Source organism: Lipophrys pholis (assembly GCF_963383615.2).
Source record: "Lipophrys pholis genome assembly, chromosome: 13".
Lineage (NCBI taxonomy): Eukaryota > Metazoa > Chordata > Actinopteri > Blenniiformes > Blenniidae > Lipophrys > Lipophrys pholis.
In genome coordinates this window covers 26,704,400-26,722,280 of record NC_137632.1, presented here as the reverse complement: position 1 = coordinate 26,722,280, position 17,881 = coordinate 26,704,400, and the positions used below count along the sequence as shown (strand labels likewise).

The window sequence follows — 17,881 nt, the reverse complement described above, 5'->3', positions numbered from 1 at the left end:
AGAAAGTTGTATGAATTTAAATAGTACCCTTAGAGAGGATCGATTAAAACCTGGTTTTCCGGACCACACAGGCAGGCCTGCCCACACCAGGATTGTTCTTGTGGGACAAAGAAACGTCCAGTCTTATCAAGATGTCAGAGTCTTTCGCCCAATTATTCCCCTAAAGCTCTGGTTCCTCTGATGCTTGTCGGCTCTTGGTCAGTTGCAGATGGTAATAAACGGTTTTGATGACGGTCTAAGAATAACCGACCATCATTACCGGCTGGCACAGGCTTGTCTTTGTAAAGAGCAGAACCAGGAGGCCGAGGGATGGTCAGAGCTGTCTCTCTATCAGAGCCTTTGCTGGGCAGGAGAGCGGTGTCTCACTGTTGGGTAGATGAAATGGGGGGGAGGTTATAATAGAGCAGGTCCATTCAAACAGCGGCCCCCGAAAAAAACTGGTCCAAGACCAGCTCCCATGTGACCAGTTCAGTAAGAAAAGCGGGAAAAGACCAGATTATTACAAAACAGCCGACACTAGAGCACCGTAACACAACGCACTGCTTAAGTTCCATTATTACTACTATTATTATTATTATCATCATTATAGTGTTTTGCTTGTGTTGTGCTTATGTTACTGCCAATACAGGAAGTTGTGTTAAGTTTCTATTTGGCACATTTATTTCTTTATTTCACTATCAGCTCTGAACATAATTGTTTGTGGTGTCCTGGGCCGGACGAAATGTGTTTTCTTCCTGAAGACTCTATGATGGAAAAGGTCGTTAAATCACGTTTTTGTTTCATGCTCATGTAATTCATTAATTTTACTCTACAGCTCGTGATCTTAGTCTTCCAACTCATGGATGAATGGAGCTTCACCATCAGGGACAACCAGACAACGGCAGCGTTGACGACTCGGCCACGCGATCCAAGTGAATCTGTTCTGGACTAACCAAGAGACGAACTCTTAAAATACGTGTAGGCTGAAGATACAACAAGGCACATTTCTGCTCCTCTCAGCTTCATTCATGTGTTGGTATCCTCACTGTGGGCTGGTAAATGTGTCACCCTACAAAGGATGAATGTTAATATTTCTGAAAGTCCAAAGCATGGCTGTAATAATTAACATTTTACTGAGACGAGCGCTAGTTGAGCTTTAACCTGATTTTATGGGTCATCCTCCTGTGATTCTACTCCTCTTTTCTGTTCGGTTTCAGCCTGAACCCACGAGGCCTATATACCAGATCCTCTCTGGTAAAGCTGCCTAATCTTTGTTGCACGCGTCTCGTGTGATCTGCCAATGTCACTGAGTGGGTTTGTGCCTGTCAGCAGCGTACCTGTTGGGGTGACACCTGCCACTTTCAGCTGGGAGTCGAGGCCTCTTCACGCCAGCACCCAGACAGATTTAGAATTAGAAAAAAAAAAAAAAAAGAGAGACCCATCCAACACACAGGCTGCAGAAAACAACACCTTTATTTTTCACCCACAATGCTTTTTAGGAGTAATCAGCTCCAACCCAAATTTCAACCGACCCACAGAAAGACAAAACAGGCACATCATGTTTCAAGTCGCGGTCCTACCAATGACAGAATAAATACACACAACATGTGGTGTTGTGGGGGAAGGCCAGAAGGATTCTCAATGCTACCACCAAGGAATGATCCCAGAGACGTAGAAACACACCACCACGTAATAAATTAACAGATTTATAGCGATAAATAGAAAACAAATCACACTTAAATTTTTTTTTAATCATCGGAAATGTTCGATATCTAAATATTCTTCTTGAATCACTCGATGAGCAGCTTCTCGGACAGAAGCCGACTTGTCCACATTGCACCGGAAATTAGAACCATGACAGAATTTTACATTCATCACATGTCAGGTCACCCTACCACTCAGGAAAAAAATCTCTCTCTCTCTCTCTATATATATATATATATATAGATATAGATATAAAAATACAGCTTTGGTGCCTTCATTTCACAACAAAATATATAAAAAAAAAAAAAAAAAAAAAAAACCTCCACAGAACTGAAACGATATAGAAATAAAGTGGAAATAATTTAACTGGCACTGTGATGTGATAATCTCTTTGGTTCAGTAAGGCAAAGTGATAGAAGCAGCAGCTTCCAGGTGAGAGAAACGCCCGCAGAGAAGAGACGTGAAACTTCACAACACAACACTGAAGTGTTGGAAGTATCACCCTCACTGCAGGTTCATCCCGTGAAATACAGCTGCTCAGACACAAGGGGGCAGTACAGGCTACAAACACGTTCAAAGAGCCCTGAGCAGACCTCCTGGGACCTGCAGGACACAGAACAAAATTGGCCACCGTTTCAATTGTTTTTGCTCCTGTGTGACTTTAGAGGGAGCTCATAAACCAGATGATATAAAAGCTTTTAAAGCCATAAAATAGTCTGAAGAGTCCAATTAAACTGTGTTGGTTTGCAGATTCTTATAATCTCAAGAGGTAAAGAGACTTGAATAAAGACCACATATAAACACACTCCAAAACAAATAAACTATACTTCACATAGTTATTGTTTGTAGAGGGGATCATCATTAGCCCTGGAAGCTGCCGCTTCAATAGCTGCTACGGTGAGAAATGTTCATTCATTTCAGCTAAAATCCCAATGAAGACGTTGAGAGCAAGGCTCCTCTCGTATCCCAGCCGGTCACTGCGCGGACCGGGAGTGACGACTGGACAGAAGACAAAGACGGTCGGGACATGCGCAGGTTCGGGACGTGTTGATTGAATCTCCCGCTGAAGCTGTGGCTGCTCCGACACCTCACACCTCCACAACTCGAACCTCCACAGTCCACTGCTTCACCTGCTGCAGGTGCTTCACCATCTAGATTTCATGTCCGACACAAGTGGTTTCAATATTCTGTGTGCGTGTGTGTGCGTGTGTGTGTGTGTGTGTGTGTGTGTGTGTGCATGTGTGTGTGTGTGTTTTCATTGTTCCTTCAACCTGTAGAGACAAACATTAACACCGTCAGTAGTGAGCTGTGTGAAATATGGTAGAAAATGACATGATGATAATTTCTTATTATTATAAAATCATTTAGTGGTTTTATGAGGCGACTAATCCTGCCATCAGTTGTGAAAATGAAGCTGCAGACCAGCAAATTAACATATCCTCACCACTGAGGGCCAAACTATGACCAAGCACATATACCGCAAGGAATTATGGGAATTACAGAGACTCATGTAATGTCTCTGACTTTAACCAACATGTATTTGATATTTGTAGCATGAAATCAACTCAACTAATCTCTTCTTTTCCACATTTCCCCGTCCTGTTTAAAGCAGCAGTGGGGGTCAAAGGTCATGCACAGGGACCCACGTTTTCGTTCTACACTGTTACTCATTGGACCTCAGCTAATTTGCATAAAGTTTAATCCACGCGTCTTCACGCAAATGAGGAGCGGGGGAGCGGAAGTCCGATGCCTCGGAGTCGGACTCAAAGAGAGAAGAGATTGCTGAACCTGTCCTCGGTTTGCCACAGATCCATTCTCACCTCAAAATGTTTTCAGAAATACTTTTCGCTGAACTGTTTCAGTAATAAGAGAGAAAGGCCTGGCGTGCTCATGGCGTGCCCCCGCTGGCTGCGCTTCATGCCGCTGTTTAATTTGTTTCGTGTTTATCGACAGATACCACCGATGTGCCGACATCATCGTGCATCACTATTCTTTTTGTCATTTTGTCAGTAATTCATCAATTCAAACTGACATGGTAAAGTCCCACCACTAGTGTATGGATACAAACAGAGTCATGTGTCATGTGTGTGTGTTTATGTAACACACACACGCGCACGCACGCACACACACACACACACACACACACACACACACACAACTGTGAAGTAAAACAAGGACTTACTCCACAGTGAAGACGGGATGGGAGTTGGATGAGGTCAGCTCCTTGGTGACAAGCCGCAGTAAAAGCTGCACACACACACACACACACACACACACACACACACACACACACACACACACACACACACACACACACACACACACACACACACACACACACACACACACACACACACACACACACACACACACACACACACACACACACACACACACACACACACACACACACACACACACACACACACACACACACCAAATATTACTGGCAGCACTGTTTTAAAAAAAAAAAGCCTCCATTCAGCTTCATGTTATTCGTTGTTCTTTGGCACATTTGATTTGGACACCGGCTGCTCACCAACAGAGCGATGAAGTCAGACGCCATCAGCATGTAGAAGACCTGATCCCAGCCGCCCGCCGATAAGACGCCGGCCAACAGGGGGCCCAGGGCTGCTCCTGAGAACACACACACACACACACACACACACACACACACACACACACACACACACACACACACACACACACACACACACACACACACACACACACACACACACACACACACACACACATACACACACACACACACACACACTGAGTGACTGTGTGCGACACACTGTGTGCTTCTCATTGGAGATAAATTAAGCGAGACTGACCAACAGATCCTGTTCCATCGATGATGGCTGTGACGGTGGACAACGCTCTGGCATTTCCTTTCAGACTCTTGTGGGTCCCCTGAACACACACAGGCACACACACGCACGCACACACACACACACACACACACAGATCAGAACTTTACTAGACTGAACACAGAGTGTGGAAACAGTGGGTGTGAATGCAGGCTGGCACATGCTCACCAGATCAGCCGACACGGCGGTGGTGATGAGGGCGTACGGTCTGTTCACCAGCGCTCCAGACAGGAGCAGCATCGCTCTGAAACAACCACACACTGTCGAATTATCCACGTGACATAAATGAAAACGTGTAACACACGTGCATCTTCTCCTCAAGCCTTCCAGCTCGTCTTGAGCCGTACAAATATTATTTGGATGGTTTTCCGTGATGTGTGTGGCTCTTACCCACAGTCGGTCCCAGACCCAGCTCACTGATCATTGAGAAGCCGTAGAGCTGCGGGACAGAACACAGCAGGTCACGACCCAGGAAGAGTCAGAACATCACAGCCTCCTCCTGAAGCCTCTCTGACTATGAAATAAACATACCCAGGATATCTCTGCGTTTCCTGGTTAACTTACCCAGACATGCGCGATCCTGATAACTGTCGACACGAAGCAGGTTAACAGCTCAGTGATTCAACCCAGAGTTTTTCCTTCAGGGTCAATGCACAGGAAAGGGGCGGAGTTTGCGGCGTCTGACTAATCGCAAACGCGGAGAAACCCAGCAGCGCAGTCTACGGACTGAAGGGCCAATCATAACATCCACCAGGCTAAAACCGGGTCCAAAGCCAGAAAATTCCCGACTTGTTTAAAGCGTGACTGTGTGAGATTTTACCATGTTAATTCATCTGACAATATAAACGGACGGCACAGCACCGTAATAACTCAATTTAACTTTACTAAACATGTTGGGCAGAGCTTCCTCACTGCTCTTCTTTTTGTTTTCAGGCTGAGTTTCCTCCGTGTGCGTGCGTTTTGTGTTGGAATATTCTTTCATCACCGTGACGGCACGAGTACTTGTGTGTTCCCTAAACCCATGTTTGTGCTGTTCTGTCAGGCGTGCTCATTATTATTATTAACTGCATCATTCCAGATCAAGCCAGCGGCGCAGTACGGAAAACCCAGGGTCAATCCCTGAAGTTACCCCGATAAGAGAAGATCCTGGTTCGTAGTTTAGGACCCAGGATGAGTTTTCCACAACAAACTGTAAAGTGGAGACTGTGGACTTACTGTGGGAGCAGCCAGCAGCAGCATGACTGCACAGGTGGAGGCTCTCTTCCCCAATTTATCTGAGATCACACCTGCCAGGATCCCACCTGTACACACACACACACACACATGAAGTTTCTCTGACCATCTCAAGACTGAAAAAATTTTAAAAAGATGTGAAGCACTCACCCACGATTCCTCCAACATCAAACAGGGTGGAGAGATCGCCGGCCTTCTTTGCATCCAGGTGTGCTGATGTGGACGGACACACACACACACACACACACACACACACACACACACACACACACACACACACACACACACACACACACACACACACACACACACACACACACACACACACACACACACACACACACACACACACACACACACACACACACACACACACACACACACACACACACACACACACACACACACACACACACACACACACACACACACACACCAAGAGGATGAATGAAACCTGTGTTCCAGGTGGGCAGCAGCAGGATGGTGTTTGTGTTGGGTCGTGGGATCCTCACCTGCTTTGGTGATATAAAGCGGCAGCCAGAAGAGGAACGTGTAGCTGACCAGCTTCGCAAACAGCAGACACAGCGAGAACTCGATGACCCCCTGCAGAGACGCCCGGACACACCAACACGAGAACCGTTTGTACCCAAAGGGCCCGCGAGAATATTTCTACTGCACAACACAAGAGCGTATCCACAACCACCCAGACAGAGAACACTCACAGGTATCTGTAGAGCTCCCATGAAGCTGATGGGAGACGGCTCAGCGCTGCTTTTCACCACCACCACCGGCTGCAGGGGGATGCACACACTGTCCTGGGGCAACAGAAGCTCCGTGTCGTAACTCTGAGGAGAGCAGAGAGAACAGACCGTCCTTTCACACTTTGTCTATCTCCTCAACGACAGACAAGTCAACGGCCATGAAATATCGAGAAATGTTTGCCAAAGAAGACAACAATAGTGTGAGAAACGGACAAAGGAGCTCAGCAACACAAACAGTAAAAGACAGAGAGAATCACAGTTATAATGTGATAATAAAACAATAAAACTCTGTGACACGTCAACATGTAGATGTAGGATCTAGAACCACACAGCATCCGCCATCAGTAGAGCACTAGAAACACACATTTACACATCACTGACATTAATATCAGTAATCGGATTACACTTTTTGTGAGTCATTGTTTGCAGTGGTGGTCACACATTGATATGCAGGTGGTGTACAATCCTGCAGGGGGCGCTGAAGCACACTAAATTAGCATCCTCATATGAAATGCATGATGGGAAGTAAAACATTATCATCCCATGCAGGCAGTTTTTCCCACTCTCAGTCTGTGTATGTGCTGTAAAGCAGCATGTCATATCTCAACAGTTAGAAAACAAAGAAATCAGACTTTACTGATCGCTTGGGGAAATTACTTTGACGGTTAACTTTAACTATGCATGGTAGGAGCGATGGGCACTATCAGAGACGTTTCAAAAAATGCCTTTTTTTTTTTAGGTTACGTTTTACGTTTTGTTTAAAAACATCAGTAGCCTGTGGGGGCCCCTGGTGGTCAGGGAGGGCATTGCACAGCCTTTGAGGCAGCATAGGAAAAAGCCTGAATATCTGAGTTTACTGTCTTCACGTGTTCTCTTAAGTCTGTTTTATGCCTTTTTCTTTTTTTAAAAAAAGCTGGAACTTCCAAATACAATTTGAAATAAAATGATTCCGATTCTTTATTTTAGATAATTCTGCAACATTGAAGATGTTCTTTCTATACACAGCAACAGACATGCAGTGATTTCACACCTTCACTTCAAGTTTTTGCTGTTGTTGTTGTTGTTGTTGTTGTTGTTGTGTGGTTCGAAGAAGGAAACACTGAACTGGTTAGAAATGCTCAGACAGGAATGTAATCAAATTATCATATAGGCTTATGAGTAGTTTTGTCACGGTCTATCAGACAGAAGTGAACAGAAAAGCTAAAGACAAGCAAGATGACGAGACATGAAAGAGACAAGAGACACAGACCTGCTTCCTGTTGTCTTTGTACTGCACATAAACCTCTGTGTTTCCATTCAGTCCGTTCCACCTCTGAGCTGCCAGCTGAGTGAAGAAACACTTCATCACATGACCAAGAATTATAAAGCACAATGTGAATGGAAACAGGTTGAAATGACAAACAGCAGCAGATTTCGTGCAGGTATCAGGTATGGAACCGACATGACTGAACACATACAAGCTCATGTCCGGTGTAAAGACACAGCAGAAAGTGGAAATACTTGGCTACTTTCATTTTATGAAGCAGTGATCGGAACACCTGAATTCAAAGATTTGGAGAGCTGAGCAAATACTTTTAGCAATATGGTGTACCCTACAGTTTAAAAAGGCTGCAGTGCAGATGACACAAGCTGTGTTATCTCCACTGGTAAAGGATAGGTACGTCTTGTGGCTCCAGATTGAATTCCCTGAGGTGAAGGTGTTTCTTTTGGCTCTCGGCTCCAGCCGATAGAATGTAGTTGTTACTGTTCTCAGCTGGTTTCACACCCTGTTGTCGAATCAAGTCACACTGACGCACGAACGCCATCTGACCTGCAGCGGCTCGGGAGGAAACGCTCCACCCTCCCTGCACAGGGCTGACAGGAGGGTGATGCCACGCGTCAGGACGGGATGAGGAAACGGCTCGGAGCCTCCAGAGCAACACTTCTGATCACGGAAACGTCAGTTGGATTCAATTTGACCCATTTGAAGGTAAAAAGGCTTCCTGTCGTGGAGTTACAGCCTTATTCTGCTTTCTCCTGCAGTTTGCGAGCTTGTAGAGTGATAGAGAGCAGCAGAATATCCCCCTCAGGGAAATGCTTGGGTTTTTGTTATTCTCAGCCATATTTCTGATAAACATGAATGATTGACAGCTCTCACCACTGCTCATAGGAAACAGTTTCCCTGCTGGCCCAGTCTGTTTTCACTGCGTCTGCCACTGCAAATAATGCTGAATGATAATGGTGAAACATTCTGCAGCCGACTGGTTGAACTGGAGACCTGTGGTAGCCTTGTTTTGGTTTGACTTCAAGTCTTCTCCTTGTTGTCATCGTACAACTGTTGACTCACTCGTCCACTGCTGACTCACAAGTCAAACATCAGAAAATGCAATGAATTGTCGAGCTGATGTCTCCATCAACCTTTTGACTGAGAGGATGAAAAGCAGGAGGAAAGAATAAGATGTAAAACACTTCAATTTTCTGTCCAGCCTGTTAAAGTCCAGTGTTCCCGTCACCAGAGGGCGGACGCAGGTTAGAGAACTGAAGAGTCAGAAATATCTGAGCTGACGGAGAGAATAAAAGTATTTTCATTTAGCGACGACAGACACTGAGCAAAGAGTGGAGAAAAAACACGTCTTCATGATGTAATCTCTGTACCTCCAGAAGACAGAAGAGGCCAGAATGAAAGTTGTTGGTACGTCTTTCCTGGACATTTCATGGACGTCTTGTCTGGATTTCATATTAACATCAATGCAATGAAAAAAAATTAAATTAAATTGTGACTCCACTGCATATCGAACCTGAGCCTCGTCAACACTCCTACCCACTAGATCACAGGTGTCAATTGTATTTTTTTTCTCCATTGCATCACGTCATCCAGACGTCTTGTCTGGACGTTCATATGACGTCCAGACAAGACGTCCGTGCATTGTCCAGGAAAGACCGACAAAAAAAAAAAAGAATTAATTAATTCTGGCTTCCCTGAGGACGTGTTTTGGACCACCGCTGCTCAGTGGGGAGAGGTTCAGAGTACTCACAGAGGTTTGAGATGCACTTTGAGCATAGATGCTTTTAAGGTCGTTGGGATCTAAAAAGGAGATAAAATATGGAAGAATGTTCACGTGGGATCAATTTGAACAACATTTAAAACTTGCAAAAGAGCAAGCCGACACAAAAACAATGGAAATGGACTAAAATACTGTTGTAACGCCAAATACTGTGTGGTGGCGGCTCAGCAAACACCCTCCGGCTGTGCACGCGAGATAGTTTTCACTGCCTGAGCACTAATTCATCCTGGGACCAACCAGGAGGTGGCACTCACGCTCAATAAGAAAGAAGAAGCAGACCAGGCCCATAGCCGCGATGATGAGTCCGGGGACGATGAAGGACATGCCCCAGTTGGAGGAAACCCAGTATCCTGCGATCAGGGAGCCCAGGATGTTGCCCACAGAGGTGTGCGAGTTCCACAGTCCCATGATGAGTCCGCGCCTGAACACACACGTCGACATTCTCCTCAATCCTTTAATGGGATTTCTAATGTGACCGCACGTCTTCACAAAATATGAAATACAAGACTAATCCAGGTAGGAGTTAACTCTTCCATGGCAGAGTCCAGATGGTGAAACAGATTTAAGAATCGTGCTCTCAAACAAACTGGAGCCTCACTCAGAGCTGTGCCGTCAAAAACAAGGATGTAAAGGTCAAACTGTTATTTTATATACATTCTTTACACAGTGATTGAAATATTTCAAGCATTTAATACTTTTACGTTTGATTAATATGGCTTACAGGTAATGAAAACCTAAAATTCAGCGTCTCAGAAAACTAGATTATCACATATGACCAAAGGAGGTTTTAAGCAGGACAATGACAGGAAGAGTCTGGATGACCAGAAAGCGACGTCGCTATGAACGCTTGTATAATTTATTGTTCATTTATTATTAATGAAACATATTGATTGGAAAGTGAGTTGATCAAATGCAACGAGGTCAATAAAGTAAGATAATAAAAAAGACAAATGGAAAAAAAAAGAAAACACAAAATGATAACATGTTGATCGTCACACTATTGTACTATCACACTATTAGTTTACTGTGGGGGTTTTTTCTGTACTTTTTACTAATACTTTTTATAAGTTGATTCCAGGCTGCTGGTTTCTTTCTGCGTCTCCCAGTTTTCCCTCTGAGAGGGTTAGAATCAATAAGAAGGAGGCAGTTAAAAGGGTACGAGGTGAAGAAAGCAGACATTTGTGTGCAGATGACAAGAGGAGATAATGTAAAGAGAAATAGTAAAACTCAGTATCAGCACCCCCCTCCCAAATCCCCCAACCCACCCCCCCGATCCCCCAACCTACCCCACCCCCCGGTGACCTCACCTTCCTTTTCCAAACCAGTTTCCGATGCAAGTCACCACACTGGGCCAGCCGGTCGTCTGCACCAAACCGTTGGCCACCTGAAACAAGACGGAAACTCAAAACTAGAAACTCACAGAAGACCCTGGTCAATTCTCCTGATTCCGTCTTTTCTGCTTCGGTTCCTGAGACACGACATCAAAGTGTTCAGCGCAGGTGTCCAGTCCGTCCTGCCCACAATCAAATACGCCCAGAAAGTAAAGACTGTGGAGATACTGAAACTAGTCTGAGACATATTCATTTCATGTGGTTGAAGGTTTAGAATCTCTGGAGCAGCTGAATGTTTTGCACATCAGTTATGGGTTCAATGACATGATTCACGTGACATTTAAAGGTCCCATATTATACTGTTTTGTTTTTTAATGATGCCACATCGGTGTCAGAGGTCCAACATTGTATTCAAAATGTATTTCCATAAATCGCCTTGGTCCTGAATTTCATCCAGTCTAAAAGTCCCTCTCGTGAGTTCTACTGAGAACAGGCTGTATCTGTGTCTGTCCACGTCGACTCCACATTACTGGGCCACTTGGGGAGCCTGGGGTTTTTTTCCGGGTTTTTTAGTACAGTTGTATACTTACGTTTTATGGTTTTAACAAGAGTTTCAACAGAGATTGAGTTTTGTTCTGGTGTTTTTTGAGGTGGGCAGGTTTTACGTTGTGGTTGTGCTGAAAACAGTGAGTCAGATCTGGCAACCTTGGAGCAGATGCGGCTTTCCGGTACAATGAGCTAATGCTTACGGCGGATTTATTGCTGACTCGTACAAACGCTGCTTGTCAACCTGTTTGAAGTCGAATCTGAGCCAGAAAGAGAAGCTCCTGAAGATGGTGACTTTAAAATATTGTCTGTCTGAACGATGTTACTTATTCTCACCGTTATACTCGAGTATGTTACAGTTGCTACCAAGTAGCTAACGCTAGCGCCTGCTAACTGCTACGGTTTTTCATAGAATACTGAATTTATTCAGTATATCAGTGATATTTGTTTGTTTTTTTATATATACCTGTGAGACGGTCAAAGTAAGTGTCCACTCCCAGAGTCGGTGGTTATTTCCCTGAATGACATCATGAAGGGAAAAGCTCTGATCTGCCTGTATGGGCACACGTTCACTAAAAAGTGAAGCAACTTTCTTCACTTCTGGGGCCTCATACTCACATATTACTGACTTGGTCAGAATCATTTTATGATGATACCTCACACACGCTGCCTGGTTAGATTAATTCCACCACCTCGGGAGCGACAGCGACGTTGACCGACACTAAACCCCTCAGCTCTTTTCCCTCCCCCAGTCTTCATCACGGACCTGGACGAGGACGTAGAAGCTCAGGCTGTGGATGTTGTAGACGTAGCCCAGACCGAACAGGCAGGTGAAGAGGCCGCTGCTCAGCATCCCCACCGTCAGGTACAGCCGGATGGGAAGACGCTCCCCGATGATCCCGCTGCACAAGCCACAGCGGTGAAACAATATCAGAGCTCACTCTCCGTCAGTCCTCCACCCCTCCAACACTTTAAACTACCCTCCAGTCTCACCTCAGATACATCCCCACTGCGTACGCACACAGGAAGGAGTAATCCATGGCTCCCAGCAGCTGCTTGTAGTTGTTCTTATCTAACGAAGTGGAGGAAAAAAAAAATTGTTTTCCCGCATGAGCGCCAAGAAGAACCGGAACTGGTCTGAGTCGGTGTGAAGGCGTTACGAACCGAAAGGCTTCCAGCTGCAGTCCGAGTGCAGGGCGAGCAGCGAGGGCTGCAGGCTGGACAGCTCGCCGAGCGCCGAGCAGTTCTTGTGGAGCTCGCTCTGTCGGGGGAAACAAACCAGGAAACCATGTTGTTGTTTTTGTTTTTTCACATGGAGACAAACCCCCTCTTGAGTTCACACAGGAAAACACCCACTGCAGTGGCTGATAGGTGCGGAGTGTGTGTGTGTGTGTGTGTGTGTGTGTGTGTGTGTGTGTGTGTGTGTGTGTGTGTGTGTGTGTGTGTCTGTTACCTTGACAATGCTGATGGGCTTCCTGGACAGGTGGAAGCTGGTGTAGAGGAGGAAGGTGAGGATGAAGGTGAGGCCTCTGTACCTGCACGGACACAAAGCAGAGAGCAGAGGCGTCGTCTTCACAACCAGAGACACAAAAAACAAAAACACAATCGCATCTACTGATGGAAGAAATACTGAAATATCGTACGTTACTGGATATTTATATTGAATATGAAGCAGTGTGACACGCACGCACGCACGCACGCACGCACACACACACACACACACACACACACACACACACACACACACACACACACACACACACACACACACACACACACACACACACACACACACACACACACACACACACACACACACACACACACACACACCAGGATGAACAAACTCCTCTTACATAATAAGTAAATACAGGACTGCAGGTTAATGACTTGCTGGAATCTCCACCTCCCACATGTCTCACCACTGGATTACGACACGTGTCACACTGGGAGTGGTGCAGTGGCACTTTATACACACACACACACACACACACACACACACACACACACACACACACACACACACACACACACACACACACACACACACACACACACACACACACACACACACACACACACACACACACACACACACACACACACACACACACACACACACACACACAGGTTCGATATCAGCTCACTAAATATCAAGCCATGGAAGCCATTGTTCCTATAAAGACTGTATATATTGACAGGCAGAGACCGAGGGCCTGACGACGGGCGTTTCTCCACATCACACCTGTAAACTGGAAGAAGACGGGTCATCGTCGGAACTGGATGAGATTTAATCTGTCGGCTTTGTGTGTTTAAACTCAGCTTTACACCCTGTGCCAACAACGGACGCCGCAGTGTTACTGCACCACTAAAACTTTTATGATGCTTGTGAAATATGCTGAGCTCGGCGGTTCAGCTAGAAACCTTTCTACAAACTTGAACTTCCGGAATGTTCCACAGATCTGAACTCAGGAACACAGTAACAGACACAGACACACACATAGGTGTGTGTGTGTGTGTGTGTGTGTGTGTGTAGCTAAAATGGCTAAAATCCCCCCAAAATTCTTAAACCAGTAGAAAATAAAAGAAAAAAGAAAAACACCGAAAACATGTAAAACAGCTAAAAGAAACTAAAACTGTAATAAAACCAGTGAAAACTTAAGTTGTTTGTTTTTCTTATCATCTAAACAACACGTCTCTAACGTGACGAGCGGAGTGAAGTTTCTTTTAAAGCTGAAACATGTTTTTTTAAATCCTCATGACAGCCTGCTGAAGGTTCTAGAAGCTCCCTCATGACCTGGATGGATGGAGACAAACCGACGGTTGATGATGATGATGATGATGATGGTGATGATGTATCTGGACACACGTACCATTGTTCCCTGTTGAAGGAGGCCAGCAGGCGGACGCCGGGAGGGACGGGGGCCATGTGGACGTGGCGTGCGGGACCGGGCCCCGGGAGGGACGCCGGCGTTCCAGTTCCAGGCGAGCTCACGCTGAGGAGGTCGCCGCGGCTCGGCTCGTCTCCGCCTTGGCAGGCGCCAGAAGGTCGAGGGAGCGCCTCGGCTCCATGAGACGCCTGGAGGGACGGGGCGAGAGCGGCGGTCACGCGGGAAAGTGCAAAGAGTGACGCTGAGCTCAAACGCCACCTCATGTTCTCCGTAACAGTGCCCTTTCTCTTGGCCCTCATTTATAGCAGCTGTAATGTTCTGGTGTATCTAGTGGAACGTTCCTTATCGTGAACACAGACGGATGCAGAGCGTGTTCACTAGTAAACACTAGATTTTGACCAGTCTTTTATTGAAAGCCTATTTAACCTGCTGGTATAATAGAAAAACTCATTAAACTGCGTCGTTAAAGCGACAATCTGGGAGGAACCAGCGGCAGGAAAAGCAAAAAGGAACCGTCAGCCAACCAGATGGTGATCCGACAGGTTCCCAAAGTCCTTTATTATCTCGGCATCAAGCTGCTAAATACAGGCCACACCCATTTTAAATGGCTTTCTATAATGACTTTTAAATTACTTTAGTTAGAACACAATATTTCTTTTATTATCGTTCCTATTATTTTAGTACTGCCTCATTTTTTGATTTAGATTTTATCCTATGTTTTTTTCCCTTCGTGCTGATGCTTTATCGTTTCCTTCACAGATTAATGATTCCATTATTGACTCAGAATACTGACAAAATGCCTCTTGTGGGTTGAATAAAGTTGTCCGACTGGACTGTAAAACCTGAATTGTCACACATCAGATGGATGTTTTCATTCCCTCGCCTCTTCCTCGGCATTAAACACAAGTTTAATTTAAAAAAAGGAAAACATGTCTTCCTCCAGTCAGTATATCAACTGTAACCATGGAGGGTTCATGGTGTTGGTTAGAATTCACCAGCTCTTCTCCAACACGGTGAACGTTCCCTACTAATTAATACGCCATCATCTGCATACGTGGAGAACTTTTCTTCATGGAGATCATAAGAAGTGGACCTGGACCATGAAGCAGGACGGAGAAAAGGAGCCGGCATCTTTACAACATGACAAAAAGCAGCCTGCTGTAAGCTGAGATTGTTTGTGTTTGTCCAGTTCCTGTTGATCCGGTGCTCCTTACTGAGACCCGATCGTCATGGTGTGGAACCAATCAAACGTCTCAATAAAAACACAAGAACAATCCGGATTCCAGCAGCTGAATCACTGGCAGGTTTAAATCAACCCTGTGTGTGTGTGTGTGTGTGTGTGTGTGTGTGTGTGTGTGTGTGTGTGTGTGTGTGTGTGTGTGTGTGTGTGTGTGTGTGTGTGTGTGTGTGTGTGTGTGTGTGTGTGTGTGTGGTAGCTCCATAAGTCCCACAGTTTTGACAGCATGGCTGTGCTGTACAGTCTGCCTGAAACGAGCCAGACAGACTGACAGAAACAGACAGAAACAGACAGAAACAGACAGAAACAGACTGACAGAAACAGACTGATAGAAACAGACAGAAACAGACTGACAGAAACAGAGTGATAGAAACAGACAGAAACAGACTGACAGAAACAGACTGACAGAAACAGACTGATAGAAACAGACAGAAACAGACTGATAGAAACAGACTGATAGAAACAGACAGAAACAGACTGATAGAAACAGACAAATAAAAACAGACAGAAAGAGACTGATAGAAACAGACTGATAGAAACAGACTGATAGAAACAGACTGATAGAAACAGACTGACAGAAACAGACTGATAGAAACAGGCTGATAGAAACAGACAGAAACAGACTGATAGAAACAGACAGAAACAGACTGATAGAAACAGACTGATAGAAACAGACTGACAGAAACAGACTGATAGAAACAGACAAATAGAAACAGATAGAAACAGACTGATAGAAACAGACTGATAGAAACAGACAAATAGAAACAGATAGAAACAGACTGATAGAAACAGACTGACAGAAACAGACTGATAGAAACAGACAAATAGAAACAGATAGAAACAGACTGATAGAAACAGACTGACAGAAACAGACTGATAGAAACAGACTGATAGAAACAGACTGACAGAAACAGACTGATAGAAACAGACTGATAGAAACAGACAAATAGAAACAGACTGATAGAAACAGACAGAAACAGACTGATAGAAACAGACTGATAGAAACAGACAAATAGAAACAGACAAATAGAAACAGACTGATAGAAACAGACAGAAACAGACTGATAGAAACAGACTGATAGAAACAGACTGACAGAAACAGACTGATAGAAACAGACAAATAGAAACAGACTGATAGAAACAGACAGAAACAGACTGATAGAAACAGACTGATAGAAACAGACTGACAGAAACAGACTGATAGAAACAGACAAATAGAAACAGATAGAAACAGACAAATAGAAACAGACTGATAGAAACTGACTGATAGAAACAGACTGGCAGAAACAGACTGATAGAAACAGACAAATAGAAACAGATAGAAACAGACAAATAGAAACAGACTGATAGAAACAGACTGATAGAAACAGACCTATAGAAACAGACTTACAGACATGAATCTGTGATAAATACATGTTTATAGGTGGAGCTGATGATATTTAGATCTGCTGATGATGATGTTTATCTCTTCTTCTGGCTGAATGATGATTATTTCAGGATGCTGTGGTCTGACCTGTTTTGACGCTGTTTTCCGGATCTGAGCTCCGAGCCGAGCTTCCTCCGTGTTTCCAGATATCCGGACCTTTCCGGGGCTGGATCCGGATTACAAACCTCCCACAGTCCCCCACGGGACGAGCAGGAACCCCTTCTGATATCGAGAAGACCCCCTGGTCCGGAGGAGCGGCTGCCTGCCTGCTGATCCACGTACGGTCACTTCCTGTGAGTGAGAGAGACACGCTGCTGTGCGAGTCACGGGTGAACCGACGCTCTGACTCGGTTCTCTCAAGTGAACCATCAGTGGGAGGCGACTCGAAACTACTTCATCACTAGCCCAGTGTTTACAGGACGGTCAATTCACAAACCTTACAACATGCAACTTAATGCAAAACACTTTATAGGGATTTTATTGAAAGAAATGAATCCTCAACAGACTGTTTCAAAGACTCTCTCTCTCTCTCTCTGTGTGTGTGTGTGTGTGTGTGTGTGTGTGTGTGTGTGTGTGTGTGTGTGTGTGTGTGTGTGTGTGTGTGTGTGTGTGTGTGTGTGTGTGTGTGTTACACTCCTTATACACTATGTGGCTATATACACTCCATTTTTTATTTTCTATAAATAATAAACAATCAAATAAACAATCTCCTAGGCACATACAATCATGAAGGGATAATAACATAACATGGAGACTAAAAGCATGTAAGGCTGGAGCATAAGAAGGAGCTGAGAAGATAAGATAAGATATCCCTTTATTTATCTTGCATGTGGAGAAATTTGCAGTGGTACAA

General features: G+C 44.9%; 1 protein-coding gene across 2 annotated transcripts; it reads right to left on the bottom strand.

Moving 5' to 3' along the window:
- Positions 1-2,051: 2,051 nt before the first annotated feature.
- slc37a1 (solute carrier family 37 member 1) lies at positions 2,052-17,364 on the bottom strand. 2 transcript variants are annotated; one of them, XM_080477810.1, is made up of 20 exons: positions 17,116-17,364; positions 14,348-14,553; positions 12,928-13,009; positions 12,639-12,735; positions 12,468-12,546; positions 12,241-12,376; positions 10,905-10,981; positions 9,852-10,018; positions 9,568-9,617; positions 7,803-7,877; positions 6,515-6,637; positions 6,305-6,395; positions 5,943-6,005; positions 5,775-5,860; positions 4,950-4,998; positions 4,728-4,801; positions 4,524-4,602; positions 4,223-4,320; positions 3,866-3,930; positions 2,052-2,834 (listed from the first exon to the last, which is right to left on the bottom strand). In XM_080477810.1, the coding sequence occupies exons 2-20, from the start codon at positions 14,401-14,403 to the stop codon at positions 2,828-2,830; spliced, it is 1,554 nt and encodes a 517-aa protein (XP_080333936.1). In that variant the 5' UTR covers positions 14,404-14,553; positions 17,116-17,364; the 3' UTR covers positions 2,052-2,827. The 2 variants fall into 2 exon arrangements, with proteins under 2 accessions (XP_080333936.1, XP_080333935.1); XM_080477809.1 differs by having other exon boundaries at positions 2,798-2,954.
- Between the last annotated feature and the right edge of the window lie 517 nt (positions 17,365-17,881).

Excerpts from the sequence above, each read along its gene's own strand:
- slc37a1 (XM_080477809.1), bottom strand. The coding sequence starts at position 14,403 with ATGGCCCCCGTCCCTCCCGGCGTCCGCCTGCTGGCCTCCTTCAACAGG. Across the intron at positions 9,618-9,851 it reads CTTCTTCTTTCTTATTGAGC|ATCCCAACGACCTTAAAAGC; the intron begins GTGAGTGCCACC and ends TCTCCTTTTTAG. Across the intron at positions 3,931-4,222 it reads CTGACTTCATCGCTCTGTTG|CTTTTACTGCGGCTTGTCAC; the intron begins GTGAGCAGCCGG and ends GTGTGTGTGCAG.